Source organism: Symphalangus syndactylus, chromosome 9 (genome assembly GCF_028878055.3).
Source record: "Symphalangus syndactylus isolate Jambi chromosome 9, NHGRI_mSymSyn1-v2.1_pri, whole genome shotgun sequence".
Lineage (NCBI taxonomy): Eukaryota > Metazoa > Chordata > Mammalia > Primates > Hylobatidae > Symphalangus > Symphalangus syndactylus.
The window spans coordinates 68,999,385-69,026,657 of record NC_072431.2 but is presented as its reverse complement, the minus strand read 5'-3'; the positions used below and the strand labels follow the sequence as shown (position 1 = coordinate 69,026,657).

At 44.8% G+C, this 27,273-nt stretch overlaps 2 protein-coding genes across 16 annotated transcripts in view; one reads left to right on the top strand and one right to left on the bottom strand.

Moving 5' to 3' along the window:
• Window positions 1-27,273, top strand: part of CALN1 (calneuron 1) — a 676,810-nt gene that overhangs the window by 506,111 nt on the left and 143,426 nt on the right. The window lies entirely within an intron of this gene.
• Window positions 8,277-11,501, bottom strand: LOC129489811 (small ribosomal subunit protein eS28-like). Its single transcript, XM_055292967.2, has one exon. It carries the CDS (start codon window positions 11,489-11,491, stop codon window positions 11,282-11,284), a length of 210 nt encoding a protein of 69 aa, XP_055148942.1. The 5' UTR covers window positions 11,492-11,501; the 3' UTR covers window positions 8,277-11,281.

Below are 27,273 nucleotides of genomic sequence, written 5' to 3'. Positions count from 1 at the left end.
CCTCAGGCAAGGAGGTGAGGGGGGTGCACTTGGCAAAGGAAGAAATGACTGGGAGCCACTGAGCCACTGTTGAGGCGTCAGGGTGGAGCCAGGAATGGGAGGACCCTGAGCATGAAAGTTTCATAATTTAGGAAGATCCTGCCAGGTGACCTGTGGTATCTTCAATTTAGCAGTTGCAGGTCGCATATCCAATTCAACAGATCAGTGATTTGATAGAGATGCAAGAAGGAAGCTGCTGGGCAGACTCTTCGTTTTTCATACTTCAGCTAGCAACTGTTTCTCTTGAAGATGTCCCAGAAAGCAGACTCACTCACGTCCTGGGGTGGTCCTGCCTGGTTCTCCCTCCACCATCAGCAGCCGCATCTGTAGGTTTGGGCAAGTGATGGATTGGTTGGGTCTGCCTCCCAGGAGGGATATAGAAAAAAAAAAAGGCTGCAGCAGTTTGACAAACTAGAGCACAGAAAAAGCACAAGACATAAGAAGATGCACCATTCTGCAAGTCGCTTGCATTAATTTCAAAGTCAAAGACTTTGATTTCAAATCCTGGCTCAAGGTGAGCCAATCAGAACCAGCCAGTGAGCCATAGATACCAGGTTTCTGGCTGTGATCAGTTTTGTCTTAGTAGGGTATGTGACATCTGCCAATCCAAAAAGTGTATTTAGAGATGCTATAACAGACCAGACTCCTCACTGAGTTCTTGCAGAAGCTGGAAAAACTTGTTTCTGTTATTCGTTTTTTTGTTGTTGTTTTGTTTTGTTTTTGTTTGTTTGTTTGTTTGTTTGTTTTTGAGATGGAGTACTGCTCTGTCACCCAGGCTGGGGTGCAGTGGCTTGATCTCGACTCACTGCAACCTCCGCCTCCTGGGTTCAAGCGATCCTCTTGCCTCAGCCTCCCAAGTAGCTGGGATTATAGGCACGCACCATCATGCCCAGCTAATTTTTGTATTTTTAGTAGAAACGGGGTTTCACCATGTTGGCCAGGCTAGTCTTGAACTCCTGACCACAGGTGATGCAGCTGTCTCGGCCTCCCAAAGTGCTGGGATTACAGGCATGAGCCATGCACCCAGCCGTTTCTGTTATTCTTTACTGGAAGTAAAAGCATTTCTTTACTGAGAGTGTTTTCTGGAGACTACATGGTGTTAGAGAGCTCTTTGATCAAAGTCCCTTATGCCATATAAAAAGAAAAGGGTGTTGTGCCCTAGAGGCAGCTATGCTGTCATCTTTTGACTGAGTAATTAAACTGATATTTACTAAGAGCCTACTATGTGCCCAGCAGGTTTCAGGCACTGGCCGTGAATGAGAGAGACAGAGGGGGAGACAGACAATACATGAACAAACAAACAAGGAAATGTCATTTATGAATAAGTGTTATGGTAGAAATAAAACGGGGATAGACGGGGGCCTACTCAGGAATGACTGGTTAGGGCAGGCTTCTCAGAGAGGGTGAAATGGCTAGGAAAGGAATGACAAGGTGGAGCCGGCTTTATGAAGAACTCTGGGAATGGCATTCTGTGCAGAAGGAACAGCAGATACAAAGTCCTAAGGTGGGAGCAGCTTAGCATGTTCCCAGAGCATTAAGAAAGCCAGTCTGGCTGGAGCAGACTGAGGGAGGCTGGCTGGTGCCACATGTGCAGTGGGAAGGGCTGGTCAAGTATGAGTCTGGATGTGATTTCCTGTGTGGTCTGAAGTAGCTTGAAGTTTAAACAGGTGTGTTCCGACTGGATTTACAGTTTCAAAGTCTGACTCGGGTGGCTCTGTGGATCGGGGGTGTTAGGGACAAAAGAAGGACTTGACTTCTCTGGGTCAGGGAGTAACCCAGTATGAGCTGATTTGGGCCAGAGTGGTGGGGAGAGGATCAATTCAGGCTGTGCTTGCAAGTCTTTAAGAGGACCGTGGTGATGGATTGGTCGTAGGGATGGGGTGTTGAAGGAAGACGCAGAATCAAAGATGATGCCTGGGTTTTTTGGCAAGTACTCTGCAATATCCCAAAATGCATGGTAGTGATTGTCGGAGACCTAGATCCTATTCTCAACCCTTCCACGTATCTATGGGTGACCTTGAATGAGTCCCTGTGTCTCAGTGTCCTCACCTGTAAAATGATGGAATTGGAACAGATTACATGAAAGACCCCTTTCCTCCCTGCCCACACTTGTGCTGTGGCTAAAACAACTGTGAGCAATTCTCCTCCCACAAGGGGCTCACTCTCCAGGTGTTACTGGGGGAGGGTGTCCAGGTTCTTGGCATCTCGAACAAGGAATTGGACAAAACGCACAAATGAAGCAAGGAAAGAATGAAGCAACAAAAGCAGAGATGTATTAAAAATGAAAGTGGCCGGGTGCGATGGCTCACACCTGTAATCCCAACACTTTGGGAGGCTGAGCTGGGCAGATCACGAGGTCAGGAGATCGAGACCATCCTTGCTAACACAATGAAACCCCGTCTCTACTAAGAATACAAAAAAATTAGCCAGGCGTGGTGGCAGGTGCCTGTAGTCCCAGCTACTCGGGAGGCTGAGGCAGGAGAATGGCGTGAACCCGGGAGATGGAGCTTGCAGTGAGCCGAGATCGTGCCACTGCACTCCAGCCTGGGCGACAAAGCGAGACTCCATCTCAAAAAAGAAAAAAAAAAAAAAAAGAAAGAAAGTACACTCCACAGATTGGGAGCAGGCCCAGGCATAGGGGCTCAAGAGTCCTGTTACAGAATTTTTTGGGGTTTAAATAGCCTCTAAGGCTGGGTTTGGTGGCTCACACCTGTAAGCTCACCACTTCGGGAGGCCAGGGTGGGTGAATCACTTGAGGTCAGGAGTTGGAGACCAGCCTGGCCAACGTGGTGAAACCCCATCTCTATTACAAACAAAAATTAGCCAGGCACAGTGATGCATGCCTGTAATCCCAGCTACTCAGGAGGCTGAGGCAGGAGAATCGCTGGAACCTCAGAGGGAGAGGTTGCAGTGAGCTGAGATCGCACCACTGCACTCCAGGCTGGGCAACAGAGCGAGACTCCATCTCAAACAAACAACCCTCTCGAGGTTTCCATTGGTTACTTGGTATACACCTTATGTAAATGAAGAGGATGAAGTAAAGTTCTAGTCATTTACTTGACTTACACCCTATGTAAATGGAGAGGATATTTCCTGTCATAGCTGAAGTGTTTCCATTTGATTTAGCTCTAGGAAGTCCTTATGTTCTCTGTCTCCAAACCCTATTCTCCTGCCTCACAGCCTGTCAGGGATTCACTTCCTTCCTCTGAATGTCCACAATATTTATGGCCAGTCCTTCAGTCCAGACCACACTGTCATAATGACAAACTGACAGCATGGAAAACAAATTCTTTTTTTTTTTTTTTTTTTTTTGAGACGGAGTCTTGCTGTGTCCTCCAGGCTGGAGTGCAGTGGCGCGATCTCGGCTCACTGCAAGCTCTGCCTCCCGGGTTCACACCGTTCTCCTGCCTCAGCCTCCCGAGTAGCTGGGACTACAGGTGCCCGCCAACATGCCCGGCTGATTTTTTGTACTTTTAGTAGAGACGGGGTTTCATCGTGTTAGCCAGGATGATCTTGATCTCCTGACCTCGTGATCCGCCCGCCTCGGCCTCCCAAAGTGCTGGGATTACAGGCTTGAGCCACCGCGCCCCGCCTGTTTTCTTCTTTGCTCCTGGCCTTTTTTTTTTTCTTTTAAGAGACAGAGTCTTGCTGTGTTACTGAGGCTGGCGTGCAGTGGTGCCATCACAGCTCACTGCAGCCTGGAACTCCTGGGCTCAAGTGATCCTCCCACCTCAGCCTCCCAAGTAACTGAGACTACAGGTACATGCCACCATGCCTGGCTATTTTTTAAATTTTTTTTTGTAGAGATAGGGTCTCACTATGTTGCCCAGGCTGGTGTGGAACTCCTGGGTTCAAGCAGTCATCCCATCTTGGCCTCCCAAAACATTGGGATTGCAGGCATGAGCCATTGCACCTGGCTGAAAACAAATTCTTTTTTTTTTTTTTTTTTTTTTTTTTTGAGGCAGCCTCTCTGTCACCCAGGCTGGAGTGCAGTGGCATGATCTTGGCTCACTGCAACCTCTACCTCCTGGGTTCAAGTGATTCTCATGCCTTAGCCTCCCAAGTAGCTAGGATTACAGGCATGCACCACCATGCCTGGGTAATTTTTTATTTTTAGTAGCGACGGGGATCTCACCATGTTGTCCAGGCTGGTCTGGAATTCCTGACCTCAGGTGATCCGCCCGCCTCAGCCTCCCAAAGTCCTGGGATTACAGGCAAAAGCCAATCGTGCCCGGCCTGAAACCAAATTCTAATGGAGCTCAGTGTCACATGTATGATGACTCTCTCTTAGAAAGCCATGGCTTCCTTGGGTCATGGGAGTAATAGACTGAGCATTTAGAAGATCCATCAAATCAGCTTTTATTTGCTGATTTGATTTGCTGATCAAAAAGGGACCTTTGCTGCCTGGGCAAGGGAAGAGAGACTATGTGGTCCTCTTCCTCCCACTCAGAACAGAGTCCTTGTGGCAGTGCAGCTCCTCTGCTGACATCCACACCTTCCCCGGACCGATTGCTGAGTCCTCATAATACAAACATCTTCCTCAGGGGTGCTGGCTCAAGGTACCCTTTCCCTGCATGCACCATCGCCCTTTCGATGAGAAGTCTGGCAGCATAATTATCACCTGAACAAAATCTGGGCATCAGTCCCCCAAAAATGCACTGCCCCTCCGTGGATCTTCCTACATACCTACTTCCCCAGAAAAGAGAAGAAAAAAGCACGTCCACATCTTTTCTTTTTTCTTTTTTTCTTTTTTTGAGACGGAATCTTGCTCTGTCGCCCAGGCTAGAGTGCAGTGCAACCAGCTCACTGCAACCTCTGCCTCCTGGGTTCAAGCAATTCTCCTTCTCAGCCTCCTGAGTAGCTGGGATTACAGGTGCCCACCACCACACCCAGCTAATTTTTGTTATTTTTAGTAGAGATGGGGCTTTACCATGTTGGTCAGGCTGGTCTCGAACTCCTGACCTCGAGTGATCAGCCTGCCTCAGCCTCTCAAAGTGCTTGGATTACAGGTGTTAGCCACTGTGCCCGGCCCTCACATCTTTCTTAAGAAGTGGCTGTTTATACAGCGTTTCTTGTCTCTGTTGTTGGTAACTCCTTTGGCCTTCTTCTCATGGGTTCAGGTGTCTTTTTGCTTTGGGAATAGATCTCTTAAACTCATCCACTTATCTACCACGTTCTTTCTTCCTTATAAACCAGTCCTAGAGAGGAAGACAAGAATCCTGTGGGTGACGAGGTACCTTTCCTTGGAAGAGGGGTTACTTTAGCCCAAACCTGAGGATGGGGAGATTCAGAGGTATTTAGGGAGCAGATAAGGTATAAGATGTGTCAGCCAGGCGCAGTGGCTCTAGCTTGTAATATCAGCACTTTGGGAGGCCAAGACAGGTAGATCACTTGAGGTTTGAGGTCAGGAGTTCAAGACCAGCCTGGCCAATATGGTGAAACCCTGACTCTACTAAAAATATAAAAATTAGCCGGGTGTGGTGGCGTGTGCCTGTAATTCCAGCCACTTGGGAAGCTGAGGCAGGAGAATCTCTTGAACCCATGAGGCAGAGGTTGCAGTGAGCTGAGATTGCACCACTGCACTACAGTCTGGGCGACAGAGCAAGACTCTCTCTTAAAAAAAAAAAAAAGGTGGCTACAGTAGTGGGTTCTAAAAACTGCCAAGGGTCATTGGGAAAAGCTAACTTTGTCTCAACAGTAAGATATTGGTAATATCACAAGTCACAAAAGAGGTAAATTGGAATGGTTAGGAGTGGTTTACATCTTGCAATTTTAATTTTATTTTATTTATTTATTTTTTGAGATGGGGCCTCTCTCTCTCGCCCAGGCTGGAGTGCAGTGGCCCGATCTTGGCTCACTGCAGCCTCTGCCTCCTAGGTTCAAGCAGTGCTCCTGCCTCAGCCTCCCGAGTAGCTGGGATTACAGGTACCCACCACCACAACCGTCTAATTTTGTATTTTTAATAGAGATAGGGTTTCACCATGTTGGCCAGGCTGGTCTTGAACTCCTGACCTCAGGTGATCCACCTGCCTGGGGCTCCCAAAGTGCTGGGATTACAGGTGTGAGCCTCCGTGCCTGGCAGCAATTTCTAAAAAATCGTAACTGCATTATGAGAACAGTATTTCAAGGTGACCCATTTATGTGGAGATTTTTAGAAGAAGAAAAAGTTTCCAGTATAATTTTCTTCACTTTTAAGCCCAGTGATATTTTCAGAAATTCAAGACATACCATAGCATAGGAAAAGGGTGTGTCAAGAGAGGCTCCAGCTTCCATGTCTGATCTCATTCTCACTATCAGTATCATACCTTCATTGTACTGGATTTTAACTCAAACTGAAAGATGCTCTCTGATTCTCTGTCCATTTCTGTAAAATTGCCTTAGTTCATGATGTGATTGCATTGCCTGAGATAATGTACGTAAAACTCCCACTGGCCGGGCGTGGTGGCTCAAGCCTGTAATCTCAGCAGTTTGGGAGGCTGAGGTGGGCAGATCGCCTGAGGTCAGGAGTTTGAGACCAGCCTGGGCAACATGGTGAAACCCTGTCTCTACTAAAAATACAAAAATTAGCCAGGCGTGGTGGTGGGTGCCTGTAATCCTAGCTACTCAGGAGGCTGTGCCACGAGAATGGCTTGAACCTGGGAGTCAGAGGTTACAGTGAGCCGAAATCGTGCCACTGCACTCCAGCCTGGGTAGCAGAGCGAGACTCTGTCTCAAAAAAACAAACAAACTAAAACAAAAAAACACAACTCCCACCAAACGTGGCTCCTGCATGGTGGTTCATGCCTATAATCCCAGCGCTTTGGGTCAGGCTAGGAAGATTGCTTGAGCCCTGGAGTGCATGACAAGCCTAGCCAACACAGCAACTCACCTAAGGTTTCAGGTGACTGAAAAACAGCAGTTTCCTTGCCATCCCTCACAGCACCGAATTCAAAGTCAGGAAATCCTGATTCTAGACCATGTCAGGTACCATCCAGTGCCTTACAGTTTATTTTCCATCTCGAGGAAAAATGGCCTTGTCATGCTTGCCTCATGGCAGATGTGGGGAAATGATGTATGTGTGCAACATTCTTGGCTGTCTAGGCACGGTGGCTCACACCTGTAATCCGAGCATTTTCAGAGGCCAACGCAGGAGGATTGCTTGAGCCCAGGAGTTCAAGACTGGCCTAGGCAACACAGCAAGACTTTGTCTATTAAAAAGAAATTAGCTGAGTCTGTTGGCGTGCACCTGTCGTCCTAGCCGCTCGAGAGGCTGAGGCAGGAGGATCACTTGAGCCCAGGAGGTCAAGGCTGTGGTGAGCTATGATTGCACCACTGCACTCCAGCCTGGGTGACAGAGCAAGACCCTGTCTCAAAAAAAAAAAAAAAGAAAAAGAAAAAAGAAAAAAAAAATGGAACCCACTAGATGTAAGGCAACATAAATTCAAGCTACCGTTATCATTGTCACTATTTTTATAAGAATTAGATTTTTTTTTACTCAAGGTCTTGGGAAACAGACAAAAATAGAAATGTATGAAGATATTCTGATTTCCCTCCTTTGGAGAAACTTTTTTTCTTGTTGTGTTCTTCAGCTAATTAAAACAAAATGAGCCCAACATCTACCATTTCCCTAAGATCCACAATTTCCAAAAATCCTTTTGGAACTTGAATTGCCTAGCTAATCCACAAAGTCTGCATTTGAGCTTCCACCAAATACAGTCCCTAAAGTGGCCCTCACCCCATGCCTCTCCTGGGCAGAATTCCATTCATGGGGAAGTCCTTCAGAAGCCTGCCCAAGTCATCTCTGCTCTAACTTCTCTGAACTCTGGAGCAGCGGTCCCCAACCTTTTTGGCACCAGGGACCAGTTTTGTGGAAGACAGTTTTTCCACAGACCGGTGAGGAGGGATGGTTTCCAGATAATGCAACCACATTACATTTATTATGTACTTTATTTCTATTATTATTACATTGTAATATATAGTGAAATAATTATACAACACACCATCATGTAGAATCAGTGGAAGCCCTGAGCCTGTTTTCCTGCAGCTAGACGGTCTCATCTGGGGGTGATGGGAGACTGTGACAGATGATCAGGCATTAGATTCTCACAAGGAGTGCACAACCTAGATCCCTCGCATGTGCAGTTTACAATAGGGTTTGAGCACCTATGACAATCTAACGCTGCTGCTGATCTGACAGGAGGTTGAGTTCAGGCGGCAATGCTTGCTCACCTGCCACTCACCTCCTGCTGTGTAGCCTGGTTCCGGTCCATGGCCCGGGGGTTGGGGAGCCCTGCTCTCAAGCACTGGCACTCTGCAATGCCTATTTCATTCTCATTGGGTTGTGCCTTGTGTTGGTACTTAACTGTGTTATTTTGTGTATCTTGTTGACTTAATGTCTTAGTCCATTTTGTGTTACTATAAAGGAATAGCCAAAACTAGGTCATTTAGAAAGAAAAGAGGTTTACTTGGCTCCTGGTTCCTGCAGGCTGTACAAGAATCATGGCACCCACATCTGATTGGCTTCTGGTAAGGCCTTGGGAAGCTTTTATTCATGGTGGAAGGGAAGGGGGAACAGGTACATCACATGGTGAGAGAGAAAGCAAGAGATGCCATGCTCTTTTAAACAGCCAGCTCTCCTTTGAGCTAATAGGGGGAGAACCTACTTATTACTGTGGGGAGGGCCTCAAGACATTCATGAGGGATCCGCCCCTATGACCCATGCCCCTCCCACCAGACCCCATCTCCAGTACTGGGGATCACATTTCAATATGAGATTTGGAGGGTACAAACATCCAAACTATATCACTTAGCTAGATTTCAGTGTAGTCACCTCTAGGGACAGATGTACATGTGTTTTCCCCTACCTCCTAACTCTTCTTCAAGGATGCTGGGAGACTGGTACCACATTGGTAGCCAATTTCTTCATGAGCACAAATTCAAAGATTAGACAGAGGGTAGCAATTGTTTGTAAACATAACAGATTCGTGACTTGGGACGTATTAATTAATTCACTGATTTATAATTAGTAATTGACTCATTAAGCATTTTAATAGCAATTAGTTTTTTAAAGAACAGCTTAGACACAATAGGCAAATTATTACATAAATTCAATCAGAAATGTTTTCTTTCTTTTTTTTTTGTTGGGGGGGGGGTAGGGTATGGAGTTTTACTCTTGTTGCCCAGGCTAGAGTGCAATGGCACGATTTCAGCTCACTGCAACCTCTGCCTCCCAGGTTCAAGCGATTCTCCTGCCTCAGCCTCCCAAGTAGCTGAGATTACAGGCATGTGCCACCATGCCCGGCTAATTTTGCATTTTTAGTAAAGACAGGGTTTCACCATGTTGGCCAGGTTGGTTTCAAACCTCTGACCTCAGATGATCCACCCGCCTCGGCCTCCCAAAATGCTGGGATTACAGGTGTGAGCCACTGCACCCAGCCATTGTTTTCTTATTTTTTATTTTTTAAAATAGAGATGGGGTCCCACTATGTTGCCCAGGTTGATCTTGAACTCCTGGGCTCAAGTGATCCGTCTGCCTCGGCCTCCCAAAGTGCTCGGATTACAGGCATGAGCCACTGCACCCGGCCTAGCAGCATTGCTTAACACCACAAAAACATCATAAACCACTGAGCTCCTTCTCAGAAGGAAGCTGGCGAAAGCTCACTGCTCAGCAGTGACTAGATTCATAACCTGGGGCTTTGGTCTGTTTGTTTCAGGCTTAACTCTTGCAGATTTGGGGAATGTCAGGTTCCAAAACTTGAGTTCATTATTCCTGTCAATTCAGGACACACCCTTACCATAAGCCCATGAAAGACACCGTGTTGTGTTATTTTATTATTTTTTCTTTATCTCCATGTTCACTCCCCATTTTCATCCTGCCTATACATAGATGTCTTTGAAAATAAATATTATTGCCAACTCCAATTTAATTTTCCAAGGTCCTGTTCCAAGCACTTTTATACACATTATCTTCTTTCATCCTCCCAACAGCACTATGAGAAACATTGTTTTGGCCTGGCATGGTGGCTCACTCCTGTAATCCCAACACTTTGGGAGTCTGAAGTGAGTGGATCACCTGAGTTCATGAGTTTGAGACCAGCCCGGGCAACATGGTGAAGCCCCGTCTCTATTAAAAATAAAAAAATTATAACACATGCCTGTAGTCTCAGCTACTCAGGAGGCTGAGGCATGAGAATCACTTGAACCCCAGAGGCAGAGGTTGCCGTGAGCTGATATCGTGCCACTATGCTCCAGCCTGGGTGACAGAGCGAGATTCTGTCTCAAAAAAAAGAAAGAAAAATTCTTTTGTTGTTCCCATTTAACAGAAGAGGAAACAGAGGCATGGATACGTGAAGTAATTTTCCCAAGATCACGCATTTAGCATATGGCAGCGTGAGGACTCGAATCCAGGCTACATAAAACCTGAGCTCTATCACTCTGCAGTACTGTATCTACTCTGTATTTTAAAATATACTGTGTTGTTTTGCGTGCGTGTTTTAAAATGTATTTGAATGTTATTGTGCAACTACTGTGAAACCAGAAAATGTGAGACAGGTCTCAGTTAATTTAGAAAGTTTATTTTGCTAAGGTTGAGGACGTGCCCGTGACACAGCCTCAGGAGGTCCTGGCGACATGTGCCCAAGGTGGTTGGGGCATAGCTTGCTTTTATCCATTTAGGGAGATGAGACATCAATCAATATATGTAAGAAGTACATTGGTTCTGTCTGGAAAGGTGGGACAACTTGAATCAAAGGCGGAAGATTGGAACTGGGGAAGGGACTTCCAGGTCACAGATAGGTGATACACAAATGGTTACATTCTTTTGAGTTTCTGATTAGCCCCTCCAAAGGAGGCAAATCAGATATGGGTCTATCTCAGTGGGCAGAGGGGTGACTTTGAATAAAATGGGGGGCAGGTTTGCCCTAAGCAGTTTTCCTTTAGTTTTCCTTAGTGATATTGGGGGCCCAAGATATTTTCCTTTCATACTACAGATATCCTTCTATATCATACTTTCTTCATTCTACATGATGCTTTTAAGATCTAATCACCTGCTAAAGATATCACTAGTTGATGGATCGCCACAGAGCATTCCATCACATCCATCCATCTCAGCTTACTCTTTCTTTTTAATTTGAAGCACAAATGCTTTAAAGGCGCATCTCAATTCCCGTGTGGTGGGCAAAAAATAAAGGAGCAGATCGTGGCACACCATTCCCACCAGCGAAGTGGTCGAACCCCACATCCAACACCCAGTGAGCAGCCAAGCTCAGCGCAACTTCCAGGCCTCTCGCTCTGACTCCAACAGGGTGAACACGTCCCCCTCACACACGGGGCCTTTTACATTGCGGATGCTGGAGCGGCTTGTGTTGTCCATAAATTCCACGCGCACCTGCGTGCAGTGTCCCTGAGAGCCGGTCCTGCCCAGGACCTTGGTGACCCTGGCCAGCTTGATAGGCTGCACATGGCTGGTGTCCATGACGGCAGCGTGGCGGTCTGGCAGAGTCAGTTGACTGTTCTGTTTTTTGTTTTTTGTTTTTGAGACAGAGATTTGCTCTGTCTCCGAGGCTGGAGTGCAATGATGTGATCTGGGCTCACTGCAACCTTGGCCTCCTGGGTTCAAGCAATTCTTCTGCCTCAGCCTCCGAGTAGCTGGGACTACAGGTGTGCACCACCACGCCCGGCTACTTTTTGTATATTTAGTAGAGACAGGATTTCACCATGTTGGCCAGGCTGGTCTGGAACTCCTGACCTCAGATGATCTGCCCACCTCGGCCTCCCAAAGTGCTGGGATTACAGGCGTGAGCCACCGTGCCTGGCCCAGTTGACTCTTTTATGTCCCTAACAAGGGGCAGTCAGAATGTCTCCCAATCCCTAATCCCCAAACATTCTAATAAACATTCTCACTCATGGCCCCTTACATACCTGTGTGAATTTCTCTAGAATATATCATTTGGAATGGGATTGCTGGCATATAAAGTACACACTGCCCGTTAGATTGATTTCTGGCATGGTGATACTAACCCTCTTCCCAGCAGCACAAAAGATTCTTTTTTCTCTAATTTCTCATCAACATTTATCTGACTTTATAATTTTTACCAATTTGATGGCTGTTGAGTGTATACCACTGGTGTTTTTCATTTGCATTTCTCTAAGCACAAATGAAATTGAACCTCTCTTCATAAACCTGGAGGCTGTTGGGTTTACCTTTCTGTGAATTTCTTATTCATATCTTTTGTCCATTTTTTATACTGGGTCTGCTGTCTTGTTATCTAGGTAGTATCAATTTTAGAGGTTTCAAATATTGCCTCTCAGTCTGCCCCCCATCAGTTAACTTCATTTATGGTGTCCTTGTTGAACAGAAATTCGTTTTTTTTTTTCAAGATGCAGTCTCACTCTGTCACTCAGGCTAGAGTGGAGTGGGGTGATCTAGGCTTACTGCAACCTCTGCCTCCTAGGTTCAGGCAATTTTCCCTGCCTCAACCTCCCGAGTAGCTGGGATTACAGGCACCTGCCACCACACCCATCTAATTTTTGTATTTTTTAGTAGAGACGGGTTTTCACCATGTTGGCCAGGCAGGTTTTGAACTCTTGACCTCAGGTGATGCGCCCACCTTGGCCTCCCAAAGTGCTGAGATTACAGTCGTGAGCCATCATGCCTGGCCAGAAATTCATAATATTGATATAATTATATCCACTGATTTTGGGGGGCTTTTATTAAACCTTGGAGTCTTGTTTGGAAAATAATTTCCTTGGACATCGACTGGATATAGTGGAGTAATTTGTATAAAACTAAACTTCTATAACGAAGAACTGTAGGCTGGGTGCAGTGGCTCACGCCTGTTATCTCAGCACTTTGGGAGGCTGAGGCGGGTGGATTGCCTAGCTCAGGAGTTTGAGATCAGCCTGGGCACCATGGCAAAATCCTGTCTCTACCAAAATTACAAGAAATTAGCTGGGTGTGGTGGTCCGTGTCTGTGGTTTCAGCTACTCGAGAGGCTGAGGTGGGAGGATCGCTTGAGCCCTGGAGGTGGGGGTTGCAGTGAGCTGAGATCACGCCACTACACCACCCCAGCCTGGGTGACAGATTGAGGTCCACTCTGAAAAAAAAAAAAACAGAAGAACTATAAAAACTGAATAGCAAACAACAAAACAGCTGTTTCATTTCATGGTATTGGAAAGTAAACAAGACAACTAAGACTTGAGGGTCCAAAAAGTGAGAGAGAAGAGAAGAGTGCATTGATGTAAGCCGGATGTTTTCCACAGCATTTTACTCAGGAAATTTGCTGTAACAAGTATAAAGGTAGAAGAGAAAGCAGTGGCATTGAGATCGTGGTACTCACTGGGATGAGTCTACAGGCTTGGAGTTAGTGGCTAGTAAGTCAGCCTGAACTTGAAGGGCTCCATCCCAGAAGAGCAGATTGCATGAAATTTCACCTCAAGACATTCACCAACTCATAAACTGTAAAATACAAGTTCAATACATCTTTGTTTCTAGGTGCTCAAAAGATAAAAAATTAAGCAGAGATTTTTGTCAGTCTCACAGTGCTGAGGAGAAAAAAAGTGGAGATCAGAGCCTGGAAAAAAGGAAGAACCCTGGTGAACATCCAGGTTTCCAGTTGAGACCCTTGAAGGGATATACCCTTGAAGAGAGGCAAAACTGCAAAACAACAGCAACAACAACAAAGGTTTAGGAGGACACACAGTTTTTGTGCAGGCTCCATAAGCTGGCTGAAACTGGCTTAAGGTCCACAGTTGCTTATGTTATTTGTAAGGCATATCAGAATTCTGTCCATTGGAGTTGACATGGTCTGGGTTGTAAATCAGCTGATAACTTCCCTGGTAGCTCCCATTGTTAGGGAGTTTGGCAAGAGTATGGATTTCCTAGTAGCCTGAGGAATTTAGAAATGTGCCATGCCAGCCAGGCCCTGACCTCTACCCCTAGGTATCCTTTGTGTCCTTAATGTTAGGGTCTGTCTTAGTTGATGTAAGGAGATGTCTCAGATCACAGTGTGAATCCCAAGCCCAGCTCCACCACTTCCTAGCAGTGGGCAAATTACCTTTGCTTCTTGCCTCATTTTCCTGTCTAGGAATGTGGGGTGGAGAGGATTATCGTAACTACCATCCATAAACTTTTTTTTTTTTTTTTTGAGACAGCGTCTTGCTCTGTCACCCAGGCTGAAGTGCAATGGCACGATCTCGGCTTGCTGCATCCTCTGCCTCCCAGGTTCAAGTGGTTCTCCTGCCTCAGCCTCCTGAGTAGCTGTGATTGCAGGTGCCCGCCACAACGCCTGGCCAACTTTTTTTTTTTTTTTTGTATTTTTAATAGAGGTGGGGTTTCACTATGTTGCCCAGGCTGGTCTGGAACTCCTAGGATCAAGTGACCCATCCACCTCGGCCTCCCAAACTACTGGGATTACAGGCATGAGCCACCACGCCCGGCCACATCCATACACATTAAGTGTATTGAGACTGTGGTCACTGCTGTATCCCTGACACCTAGCATCAACTTTGGCACACGTTAAACACGGAATAAGTAGTATCCAGTATCACAAAAGATATAAGCTAATATTCCTAATTCCTGGCCTGATTTTCCCTTGCCTACCATTTGTGTTGCAAGAAGCTTGAAATGCATGCTGTCTTTAGTCTGCCCTCTTATTCTTTTATTAGAACATTGCTGAAAAGCTTTGGTTTCCTTGTGTCTTGTTTTCTTCCAGCATTCCATTTTAGATTCATTCATTCATTCGTTCAATCATTCAATCATCCTGATGACTGAATGCATTGAATTGATGATGAAAGCATTGACAAGCATTGATTTAGTGCAGGTGTTTGTCCGTCTCCTGCTCTTGCAAGCCTCATGGCCCCCTCCTGCTGTCCCACCATGGCGCTCTGTGTTCTCAGTGAGTCTGTGGGGTCTGTCTATGGTTTTTTTGTTCGTTTGTTTGTTTTTTGAGACAGAGTTTCGTTCTGTCGCCCAGGCTGGAGTGCAGTGGCGCGATCTCGGCTCACTGCAACCCCTGCCTTCTGGTTTCAAGCGATTCTCCTGCCTCAGGCTCCCGAGTAGCTGGGATTACAGGTGCCCACCACCACGCCCCACTAATTTTTGTATTTTTAGTAGAAACGGGGTTTCACCATGTTGGCCAGGCTGGTCTCAAACTCTTGACCTCGTGATCTTCCCGCCTCGGCCTCCCAGAGTGCTGGGATTACAGGCGTGAGCCACCGTGCCCGGCCCTGTGTACGTTTTTATAATGCTCCTCTCAGTTCTTCTTCCCCACCCCCGCCACTCTCAGACACACATTATGGTTATAATGTCCTTTATGGGAATCTCTTGGAAGCCCCATTAACTGACCTTTCCCTGATCTTCCTACTGACTTCACTTTATTCATTTGTTGATTTATTTACCCAATGTTTTTTGAGCACCTTCTGTGTTCCAGGTATGATTTCAGTCACTGGGGATAGAGCACCAAATAAGCAAAAAAAGTCTCTGTCATCATTGTGTCACAACTTTCTCACTCTCTTTCTGGGCAGGGTAGGCACAGCTATGTATCCCTATCTGGAAATGATGGATATGGAATGAAAGTTCCACCCCAGGGAAGAATGCAGCCCCCATCTATATGATATTTCCTGATTATCTCTGTGCGAATCTCTCTGATACTCTTGGGAACATTACCCATTCTTTGTCTGGTAAACTCTTTCTCTTTCTACAAGCCCCAACCCAGATGTTGCCTAAAACGTCAGTCTTTCCCTAACCTTCCCAAGGGACCTCCCTGAGTGCTGCATAAATCTGTGTTGAATAAATAGAGACAGAGATAAAAATGATGTGGTTCTGAAAAAGGGCAGTCAGATTGGTGAAAGCACAGGCTGCATTTCACTTGGGTGCTGGGTGATGGAACACAGATTGCTTTTTTTTTTTTTTTCCTTAAAGCAGGCCAGGTAGGAAGAAGGTATGGCTACAGCCTTCAAATATTTAAAGAGTTGGCAGGCTCAGTGGCTCATGCCTGTAATCCCATCAGTTTGGGAGGCTGAGGTGGGAGGATTGCTTGAGTCCAGGAGTTTGAGATCAGCCTGGCAACACAGCGAGACCCTGTCTCTACAAAAAGCATTTTAAAATTAGCTGGATGTATTGGTACACACTTGTAGCCCTAACAGCTTAAGAGGCTGAGGTGGGAGGATTCCTTGAGCCTAGGAATGTGAGGCTTCAGTAAGCTATGATTGCACCACTGGACTCCTGTCTGGTCCACAGGGCAAGTTTTATACATATATACCTGCCTATATACACATGAAATTATACATCTATACATATATATTACATGCATATACATATATTATACATATATATTTATATGTGTGTATATGTAAATACATATACACATATTTATATGTGTGTGTATATCTAGATACATACGCATATAAATATGTATGGGTTTTTTTGTTGTTGTTGTTTTGTTTTGTTTTGAGACAAAGTTTCACTCTTGTTGCCCAGGCTGCAGTGCAATGGTACGATCTCAGCTCACTGCAACCTCTGCCTCCCGGGTTCAAGCAAGTCTCCTGTCTCAGCCTCTCAAGTAGCTGGGATTACAGGCATGCACCACCATGCCCATCTACTTTTGTATTTTTAGTAGAGACAAGGTTTCCTATGTGTGATATATAGATTAGAAAGATAGATATTTAAAGAGCTGCCTAATTGTATTAGTCCATTTTCATGCTGTGGATACAGACATACCTGAGACGGGGAAGAAAAAGAGGTTTAATCGGACTTATACTTCCACATGGCTGGGGAGGCCTCAGAATCATGGCTGGAGGTGAAAGGCACTTCTTATATGGCGGCAGCAAGAGAAAATGAGGGAGATACAAAAGCAGAAACCTCTGATAAAACCATCAGATCTCGTGAGACTTACTCACTACCACGAGAACAGCATGGGGGAAACTGCCTCCGTGGTTCAAATTGTCTCCCTCCAGGCTCTCCGCTAACACATGGGAATTATGGGAGCTACAATTCAAGATGAGGTTTGGGTGGGGACACAGAGCCAGACCATATCACTAATGGAGTTTGGAAGTGGGGATCAAATTGAAAAAAGCTTTCAGGAGGGTAGATAACAGGGGCTGAGGAAGAATACCTTAGAAAGAAGGGCAGTTCAGCAGACGAGACCCAAATACCCGCCTTCCAGCCTTTGCCGCAGCCCCATACCAGGCACGTGGAATCTTCACGCCCTAGAGCTCAGTGACCATGTTGACCTCCCCCAGAATTTCCTAGGGGCCTAGAAGATGGTTCCAGTATCATCAGTGGTCCTTCCAGCTTGGTGTACAATGCCAGAGGAGTGAAGCAAGGCTCTATAGGGCTCATCTATTTTTTTTTTTTTTTTTTTTTTGAGACGGAGTCTCGCTCAGACGCCCAGCCGCCTGCCACTACGCCCAGCTAATTTTTTGTATTTGTAGTAGAGATGGGGTTTCACCGTGTTAGCCAGGATGGTCTCAATCTCCTGACCTCGTGATCCACCCATCTCAGCCTCCCAAAGTGCTGGGATTGCAGGCGTGAGCCACCATGCCCGGTCCACTCATCTATTTTTAAGCAGTCAGATTTATGTAGCCATGCCGAAGAGGCCCTGAGAAGCTGTTTATTATGAAATTAAACTTGTGGTTTCTGGAAACTTTTTTCTAACTCAGCAGGTGATGCCATTAGAGTTCTGACATGGCTTCTGGTCATGCTGAGAAGAACTTCCAGGGTATTATTTTAAGAACATCCCAAATGCGCTGCACAACTTCACCCAGCACACCTGGGAGTCTCTACTACACTGACAGGTCAACACTCCCTCCTTGCCTGCACTGTCAAAACGAGGTTACAGAAAAAGCTTTAGCTAAAAGCAAAAGCTGCATAAGGTACATGGAACCTGTAGATTGCATTTTGTGGTCAAGCATCCCACAACCTCAATTACCATTGGGCAGATGGGTGTCTTCATTTCACTCACAGCTGAAAGATGAAAAATGAAAAGCAGTGCCCTGGCAGTACAGGAGGAGGGATGTTTTTTGGTTTTTGTTTCTGTTTTTTGAGATGGAGTTTTGCTCTTGTTGCCCAGGCTGGAGTGTAGTGGTGCGATCTCTGCTCACCGCAACTTCTGCCTCCCGGGTTCAAGCAATTCTCCTGCCTCTCAGCCCAGAGTAGCTGGGATTACAGGCATGCGCCATCATGCCTGGCTAATTTGGTATTTGTAGTAGAGATGGGGTTTCACCATGTTGGCCAGGCTGGTCTTGAACTCCTGACCTCAGGTGATCTGCCCACCTCGGCCTCCCAAAGTGGTGGGATTGAAACACCACACGTGGCCTAGAGGGATTCCTTTTAATGAATCCATCTACCACTGCTGATTCACTCTGCAGACAGTCCCATTCCTGGCAGAAAGACCTCCCACTTTTTCCTTCCTAGGGCCAGAAGCACTTTTTCCTTCTTTCACTTGTTTAACCTACTGCTATCCTGCACCCTGTTTGCTCTCTGGTCTGGGAACAGCTGAAACAACTCCTTTGCCAGATTCACACCAATGTTAGCAGCCTTCTATCTAGTTCGTCTTCATTAAAGCCTCATCATTGCCTTGGCCTGGACCCCTCAAGCTTTTTCATCTACTCTGGATCCTGAGACAACAACATCTACACCAGTGCTACAGTTTGGATGTGTGTCCCCTCCAAATCTCATGTGGAAAAGTGACCCTGATATGGTTTGGTTGTTTGCCCACCCAAATCTCATCTTGAATTATAGCTCCCATAATTCCCATGTGTTGTGGGAAGGACCTGGTGGGAGGTAATTGAATCATGGGGGTGGGTCTTTCCTGTGCTGTTCTCGTGTTAGTGAATAAGTGCCACAAGATCTGATGGTTTTATAAACAGGAGTTCCCCTGCACAAGTTCTCTCTCTTCTCTGCCACCATGTAAGATGTGACTTGCTCCTCCTTGCCTTCCACCGTGATGGAGAGGTCTCCCCAGCCATGTGGAAGTGGGAGTCCATTAAACCTCTTTTTCTTTATAAATTACCCAGTTTTGGGTATGTCTTTATTAGCAACATGAGAACAGACTAATACAACCCTCAGTGTTGGAGGTGGGGCCTGGTGGGAAGTGTTTGGGTCATGGGGGCAGATCCCTCATGAATGGCTTGGTGCCCTTCCTGCAGTAATGAGTGAGTTCTCATTCTATGAGTTCATGCAAGAGCTGGTTGTTTAAAAAGAGCCTGGCATCTCTCTTGCTCCCTCTCTTGTCACGTGGCACACCTGTTCCCCCTTTGCCTTCTACCGTGAGTAAAAGCTTTCTGAGGTCTCACCAGAAGCCAAGCAGATGCTGGCACCATGCTTGTGCATCCTGCAGAACCATGAGCCAAGCAAACCTCTTTTCTTTATAAATTACCCAGCCTCAGGTATTCCTTATACAACGCAAAATAGACTAAGATAATCAGTGACTGTACCAGTGACTTCACACATCCCATAAGTACTAACAATCTTCCACAGTTTTCTTTATTCCACTTAACAATACACCTTCAGATGTAGGATCTAAGAAAGAACAATTCTCATTGAATATTATCTTTCTTTGAGAATTCACAATCTTTTGAGGTGTCAAGAGAACTATTTTAGCTAGAAGCTGCATGAGCCAGTTCCAGCCTGCAGCCTTCTTTTGTCTGGCAAATACAAGTCACATTTAAAAAAAAAATTGATATCAGCATTTTCAAAAAGGGAAATTCAATGCAAAAACTCAGATCGCCTGTTCTGTAAAGAGTGAACCTACATTCCCATATGGCAGCCCCCAATTGAAGCTGCTTCCTTTGCACATACATACATTTGGGGTTTCCTTGATCCTTGCCACCCCTTTTGTGTTGCATCATCCCATGTCACTCACTCACATCACCTGCCTGGTCCTGGTGTTGATAATCCCTTGACCCTTTGAAGGCCAGTAATTATCAATACTGCTCTGAACCTAGGACAGCAGAACTGTGTGACTTAGAATACCTTATTTTAAAGTCTCTCTGCATAAAATAACTTGCACTCTCACTGGGAGATAAGCTAAGATTTATATAGAGAATTAATTCTAGAACATAAAAACCTAGAAATGCCCATTTTGTTAAGCTTCTACTGACTGCCTGGCACCAAGGATTCAGAGGTGAATAAGACAAAGCGCCTGCTCACAAAAAATTGTGACCTGATGGCTGTTAAGCAAAGCAACGATTTCTTTTATGATGTTGCAGCTGTGTGGTTGTCCAGGATAAATACCCAGGGCTCATCATCTTGCACCAAGAAAATTTAGGACATGGACACACATGAGGAGTTTAGGAGTGGAGGTTTAATAGGCAAAAGAAAGAGAAAGGAGAATAGCTCCGTCTCTAGTGAGAGGGGCTTCTGAAAGGAAAGACCAGCTGACAGCGGAGTTCACCAGATTTTATAAGCAGGCTTGAGGAGGCAGTGTCTGATTTACCTAGAACCCACAGATTGGTTCCATCAGGTGTGACATTTACATACCACACTGGGAAGCCTGGCCACCTCACCCTAATCTTATTACGCAAATGGATTTCCCACTTCACTGGCGCCATCTTGTCTTCTTACTGTACACACGGCTGGCAAAGAGGAGGGAAGATGGGGCCACCATTTTGGACATGCCTAGTCCCAGGTAGCTTTTTTCTTGACGGCATTCACCCGTGCAAGCTTCTAGCTTGCGTGTCTATGTCTGTAGCTCGATTTTGCAGGCTGCTCTTTATTAGAATATGATTTGGAGGCTGCTTTTCGTTAAAAAGGGAAACCTTACCAAGGACTCCTGTACCTTCACTATCTGCCTAAGTAGTTTCTTCTTAACTCCTACATCAATGTGACATGCGCACTATCTGGAATTGTCAAAAGTAGTGATTATGAATGGGGAGAAGTGTATCAGAATAAAAATCTTCCCATATGTCTCTAGATTCTAACATATACTTCCTTTTTTTTTTTTTTTTTTAAGATGGAGTCTCGCTCTGTTGCCCAGGCTGGAGTGCAGTGGCGTGATCTCGGCTCACTGTAAGCTCCGCCTCCCAGGTTCACGCCTTTCTCCTTGCTTCAGCCCCCCGAGTAGCTGGGACTACAGGCGCCCACCACCACGCCTGGCTAATTTTTTTTGTATTTTTAGTAGAGACAGGGTTTCACCTTGTTAGCCAGGATGGTCTCAATCTCTTGACGTCATGATCCGTCCGCCTCGGCCTCCCAAAGTGCTGGGATTACAGGCATGAGCCACCTCGCCCGGCACATATACTTCTTGTAGTCAGATTGTAGACAAAAGATTCAAGTTAATGTAGTTTAAAACATTTTATCACCAGACACGATAGCTCACGCTTGTAACCGCAGCACTTTGCTGCCAAGGCAGGGGGATCACTTCAGACCAGGAGTTCAAGACCAGCCTGGCTAACAAGGTGAAACCCTGTTTCTACTAAAAATACAAAAAAAATTAGCCAGGCTTGGTGGTGTGTGCCTGTGGTCCTAGCTACTCAGGAGGCTGAGGTGGGAAGATTGTTTGAGCACAAGAGTTGGGGGTTGCAGTGAGCTATGATCATGCCACTGTACTCCAGCCTGGGTGACAGAGAAATGAAATAAATAAATAAAACATGTATTAGGGGTCTTGGGTCACGGCATTGTTGGAAAGTCTTAGCTTCCCAGAACCACTCTCCAAAGCACACTGACAACCGGGGACTCCAAGGTGGCTACCTCCGGTGGCACAACAGAGAAGCTGGTGATTCAGTGAGCCATTTGCTGAATCCAGAAGCTACCACCTTAATTGCCAGATCCAGAATCACACCAGCAGTGTCATCATTCACACTGGCAAACTGCATGCCAAGTGCCCTGATTCTCTGCTCACGTGTCTCACTTCCAAATCAAGGTTTGATGTAAAGTGTGCTGGGCTGGCAGACCCCTTGCTGCAAAGAAGTCTAAGAAATGAGTTTTGGGCTCCTCTACGCTTTAGGAAGACAAATCAGAAGAATGATTATTGATTAAGCTAATGTATAATTCCTGCCACCGTAAGCCTCCTGTCATCACCCTCCTCAAAAAGAATCCCTGTCTCACCATCCACAATTATGATTGGGATTGCACTGTATCCCTCAGTAGCAACAGCTTTGAAGAAAAGGGTTAGAACTGCTGACCTACCATGTCAGGAAATTACAGTCCGTTAGCCAAATCTAACTCACCACCTGTTTTCGTAGGGCCCGAGAAAACCATGGTTTTCAGCTGGGCGCAGTGGCTCACACTTGTAATTCCAGCACTTTGGGAGGCCAAAGTGGGTGGATCACTTGAGCTCAGGAGTTCAAGAACAGCCTGGGCAACATGGTGAAACACCGTCTCTACTAAAAATACAAAAATTAACCGGGTGTTGTGGCACATGACTGTAATCCCAGCTACTCCAGAGGCTGAGGCAAGAGAATCACTTGAAGCCGGGACACGGAGGTTGCAGTGAGCCGAGATTGCTCCACTACACTCCAGCCTGGGTGACAGAGTGAGACTCCATCTCAAACAAAAAAAAGGAAGAATGGTTTTCACAGATGAACATATGCTACCAATTTGATGATAGGAAGAACTAACTTTAAATCCCAATTAAGCAAAATGTTATCCCCTCTAAAAAAAGAATTCAATTTTTCTCATTCATGTACCCACATTTCAAAAAGAAAAACCTCTGTTGTTATTTGTTAATTTCATCAATACAGATATTTTTGGAAATTTGTTTTCTCTCTTATTAACTGCTTCTACAGTTTCCTTGATTTATCCTTCTGGCACACAAAGCCTAAAATATTTGTAATCTGTCACTTTGCCAGAAAAAAAGTTTGCAGACCTCTGTCTAGAAGCATGTACAGTGTTATAAAAGTACCAAAAGGGACATCTAAATTAGACAAAGAAGTCAGAGAAGACTTTGGCATGAGTTATGCTGAACTTGAAAAGCAATTAAGCCTTTTAAAGATGGAGAAGAGAAGGGAAGGAGTTTCGAGACCCAGAAAACAGCATGTGAGAAGCACAGAAGAGTTTCTGGAACTGGGACACCAGAATATACACGCACGAGAGAATGAAGTTGGACCACTTCTTTACACCACCAAACACAACAATTAACTCAAAATGGATCAAAGACCTAAATTCCAGATCTGAAACGATAAAACTCTTAGAAGTAAATATAGGAGCAAATGTTCATAAAGCACAAGGGACCAAAGATAAAATAGGCAAATTGGACTTCATCAAAATTAAAAAATGTATTAAAAATAAAAAAAGACACCATCAAGAAACTAAAAAGACAACTCACACCATGGAGTGCATATATTTGCAAATCATATAGCTTTATAAAGGACTTGTGTCTAGAATGTATAAACTCTTTCAACTCAATGATAGAAAGACAACACACAGAAAGGATGGACAAACGATCTAAAAAAGAGAGTTTTCTGAAGAAGATATACAAAAGGCCGATAATCACATGAAAAGGTGTTCGACATTATGTCTTTAAGGAAATGCAAATCAAAGCCATAATGACTCACCACACCATGCTGCTAGGATGGCTATATTGAAAAAGATACCAGTAAGTACAGTTGGCACTCTGTATCCGTGGGTTCTGCATCTGTGGATTCAAATAACTATAGATCAAAAATATTCTGGGAAAAAAATTGTGTCTGTCCAGAACATGTACAGATTTTTTTCTTTAGTCACTCTTCCCTAAACAATACAATATAACAACTATTTACATAGCATTTACATTGCATTAGGTATTATAAGTAATCTAGAGATGATTTAAAGTGTACAGGAACATGTGCGTCAGTTATATGCAAATACAACATCATTTTATATAAGACACTTGAGCATCCGTGGATTTTGGTATCCATGAGATGTCCTGAAACCAATCCCCACAGATACTGAAGGACAACTGTACTAAAAAGGATGTGGAAAAAATTGGAACCCTCTTCCATTGCTGCTGTGAATGCAAATTGTGCAGCCAATTTGGAAGACAGTCTGGCATCCCTCAAACAGCTGAACAATTACCATATACTCCATCAATTCCACTCCTGGGTAATACTGAGAAATAAAAACATACATCCACGAAAACCATATAAAAGAATATTCATAGCAGCATTGTTCACAATAGCCAAAAAGTGGACATAATCCAAATGTCCTTCAGCTGATGAATAAACAAAAGTGGCATATCCATACAATGGAATATTATTTATCAATAAAAAGAAATGAAATGATTCACAATAGCAAGGACATGGAATCGACCTACATGCCCATCAGTGATAGACTGGATAAAGAAAATGTGGTACATGTACACCATGGAATACAATGCAGCCATAAAAAGGAATGAGATCATGTCCTTTGCAGAAGCATGGATGGAGCTGGAAGCCATTATCCTCAGCAAACTATCGCAAGAACAGAAAACCAAATACCAATACTGCATGTTCTCACTTGTAAGTGGGAGCTGAATGATGAGAACACATGGACACATCAGGAGGAGCAACACACACTGGGGCCTGTCAGAGGGTGGGGAGTGGGAGGAGGGAGGGCTTCAGGAAGAATAGCTAATGGATTCTGGGCTGAATAGTTGATGGGATGATCTGTGAGGCAAACCACCATGGCACATGTTTAACTATGTAACAAACCTGCACATCCTGCACATGTACCCTTGAACTTAAAAGTTGGAAAAATAAATCTTAAAAAATGAAATTCTGTTACATGCTACAATGTGAATAAAACTTTATGCTAAGTGGAAGTAGCCAGACACAAAAGGTCACATATCGTATAATTCCATTTACATGACACATCCAAAATCGGTGAATCCACTGAATCAGAAAGCAGGGAAGTGGGTCCCTGGTGGGAGAGCAGCAGGGGTTGCTGGCGAGTTTGGGTCGGGGGCGGGTAGGTGAAAATCAAGAATTTTTTTTTTTTTTTTTTTTTTTTTTTTTAATTTTTAGTAGAGACAGGGTTTCGCCATATTGGCTGGTCTGGAGCTCCTGACCTCAAGTGATCTGCCCACCTCAGCCTCCTAAAATGGTGATATTATAGGCGTGAGCCACTGCGCCAGGCCTAGAATATTTCTTTTTGCGGCGATAAAAGTGTTCTAGGATCAGTTGTAGAATCCGTTGTTGTGATGATGGCATAACTCTGTGACTATACAAAAAACCATTGACTTGTATACTTTAAGTGAAAGATATGGCATTGGTGCAAAAGTAATTGTGTTTTTTGCCATTAAAAGTAATGGCATTCTGTATCCACGGGTTCTGCATCCATGGATTCAAATAACCGTGGATCAAAAATATTCAGGGGAAAAATTGTGTCTGTACAAAACATGCACAGCCTTTTTTTTTTTTTTTTTGGCCATTAAAAGTAATGGCAAACCTCTCAGAGAATTGAAGCCCCAGGGCAATTAGGTGGCCTGAAGTCAGTGGAAAGGTAGGCATTCCCAAGGATAGATTGGACACAACCATTGAGTCATCTATGGGAGACCAAGGAGGACGAGAGGCCAGGTGCCATACAGTGGGAGAGAATCATTCAGTGAAGTTTTTAAACACATTTCTGAAGTCATGGGGTGGACTTGCATGAGAACATAGGCTTACACCCACTTACAGGGTCTTCTCCAGGGACCTCTGTTGTGCACTCACAAGAAAGATTGGCGATGGGGCAGGAGGTGAGAGAAAGCCTTCCTCCATATTGAAGACGGAGAGGAGATGAGTGTCACTTCTGTGGCAAAGCACAGATTCTCACCAAGGGTCTCACCAAGGTCGTTCCTCTAAGGATCAAAAGCCTTAGGATGCTGGAGAAGGGTAGCAAACCTTGTGGTCACTAGGACACAGGTAAAGACCATTGCAGCAAGGAAGCAGAAAGAAAAGGGAAAAGTCTTCCATTCTTGGGTGTTGGACCCAGGCCATTAAAGATCTCCTACCACTGGGGGAAGAGCAAGAAACCCTCCCATTCAACAGGGCCACCAAAGATTCAAGACATCGTTTGGCTGCTACAGGGAGGAAGATCAGAATTACAGAGAAAGCCTGATCTGCAAGACTTAGGGACACAGGGCCTTCCTAAGACCAAGGCTGGACTAGGAAAACAGAGACCTGTCTTCTCCTATACACCACTACTAGACCAGCAGGCATCAAGTAACAGTAGCAATCTATCACTGAGAGAAGAGGAAGAGCATAAAAAAGGGACCTTCTCTGAGGTACAGACACACAGAGAAAGACAAAAGCTAAGGGTTAAACAGGAATATTAGAAACAGCTTTCATGCAACACATACCCTAACCAAAGAACCAGATTACATTAAAAACATTTGAGGCTGGGCACAGTGGCTCATGCTTGTAATCTCAGCACTTTGGGAGGCTGAGGCGGGTGGATCACCTGAGGTCAGTAGTTCGAGACCAGCCTGGCCAACATGGTGAAACCTCATCTGTACTGAAAATATAAAAATTAGCCAGGTGTGCTGGTGCACACCTGTAGTCTCAGCTACTCAGGAGGCTGAGGCAGGAGAATCACTTGAGTCCAGGAGGCAGAGGTTGCAGTGAGCCAAGATGGCACCACTGCACTCCAGCCTGGGCAACAGAGTCAGACTCTGTCTCAAAAAAAACACATACAAAAAATTTGAGACTGGTGGTACACTGAAGGTAAGCATAACAACAACAAAAACTAAACCCAGATCAATTCCAGTAGATTCTTATGTTGGCAGACCAAGCAAAAGTACTATTTACTTTATTCTCTACTATCATACCTCACAGTGTTCATGTACAATAAAAAGTTACAAGACATATAAAAATGCAAGACAGAACAATTCACTGTCAAGAGTCAAAGTAATCAACAGAACCAGACTCAAAGATGACAAAGACGTTGGAATTCTTGGGAAATTTAAAATAGCTATGATTAACATATTAAAGGCTCTCATGGAAAAAGTAGGCAATATGCATGGTGGAGAATTTCCACAGAGAGAAGTTATAAGAAAGAGTCTAATGAAAATCTTACAAATAAGAAATACAATAACAGAGATGAAAAATGACTTTGATGGACTTATCAGTGGACTTAACACAGCCAAGGAAAAAATTTATGAACTTAAAGGTGAATCAATAGAAATTGACCAAATGAAACACAAAGAGGTAAAAAGAATAAATTTTTTAAAAAATAGAGCATCCAAGATCAACAGGCTAATACCAGATAGTCTGAAATTTGTACAATTGGAATGCCAGAAGGATTAGAAAGAGATAGGGACAGACGATCTACTTGAAGAGATAATAGCAAAGCACTATCTAAAAATAATGTAAGACATCAAA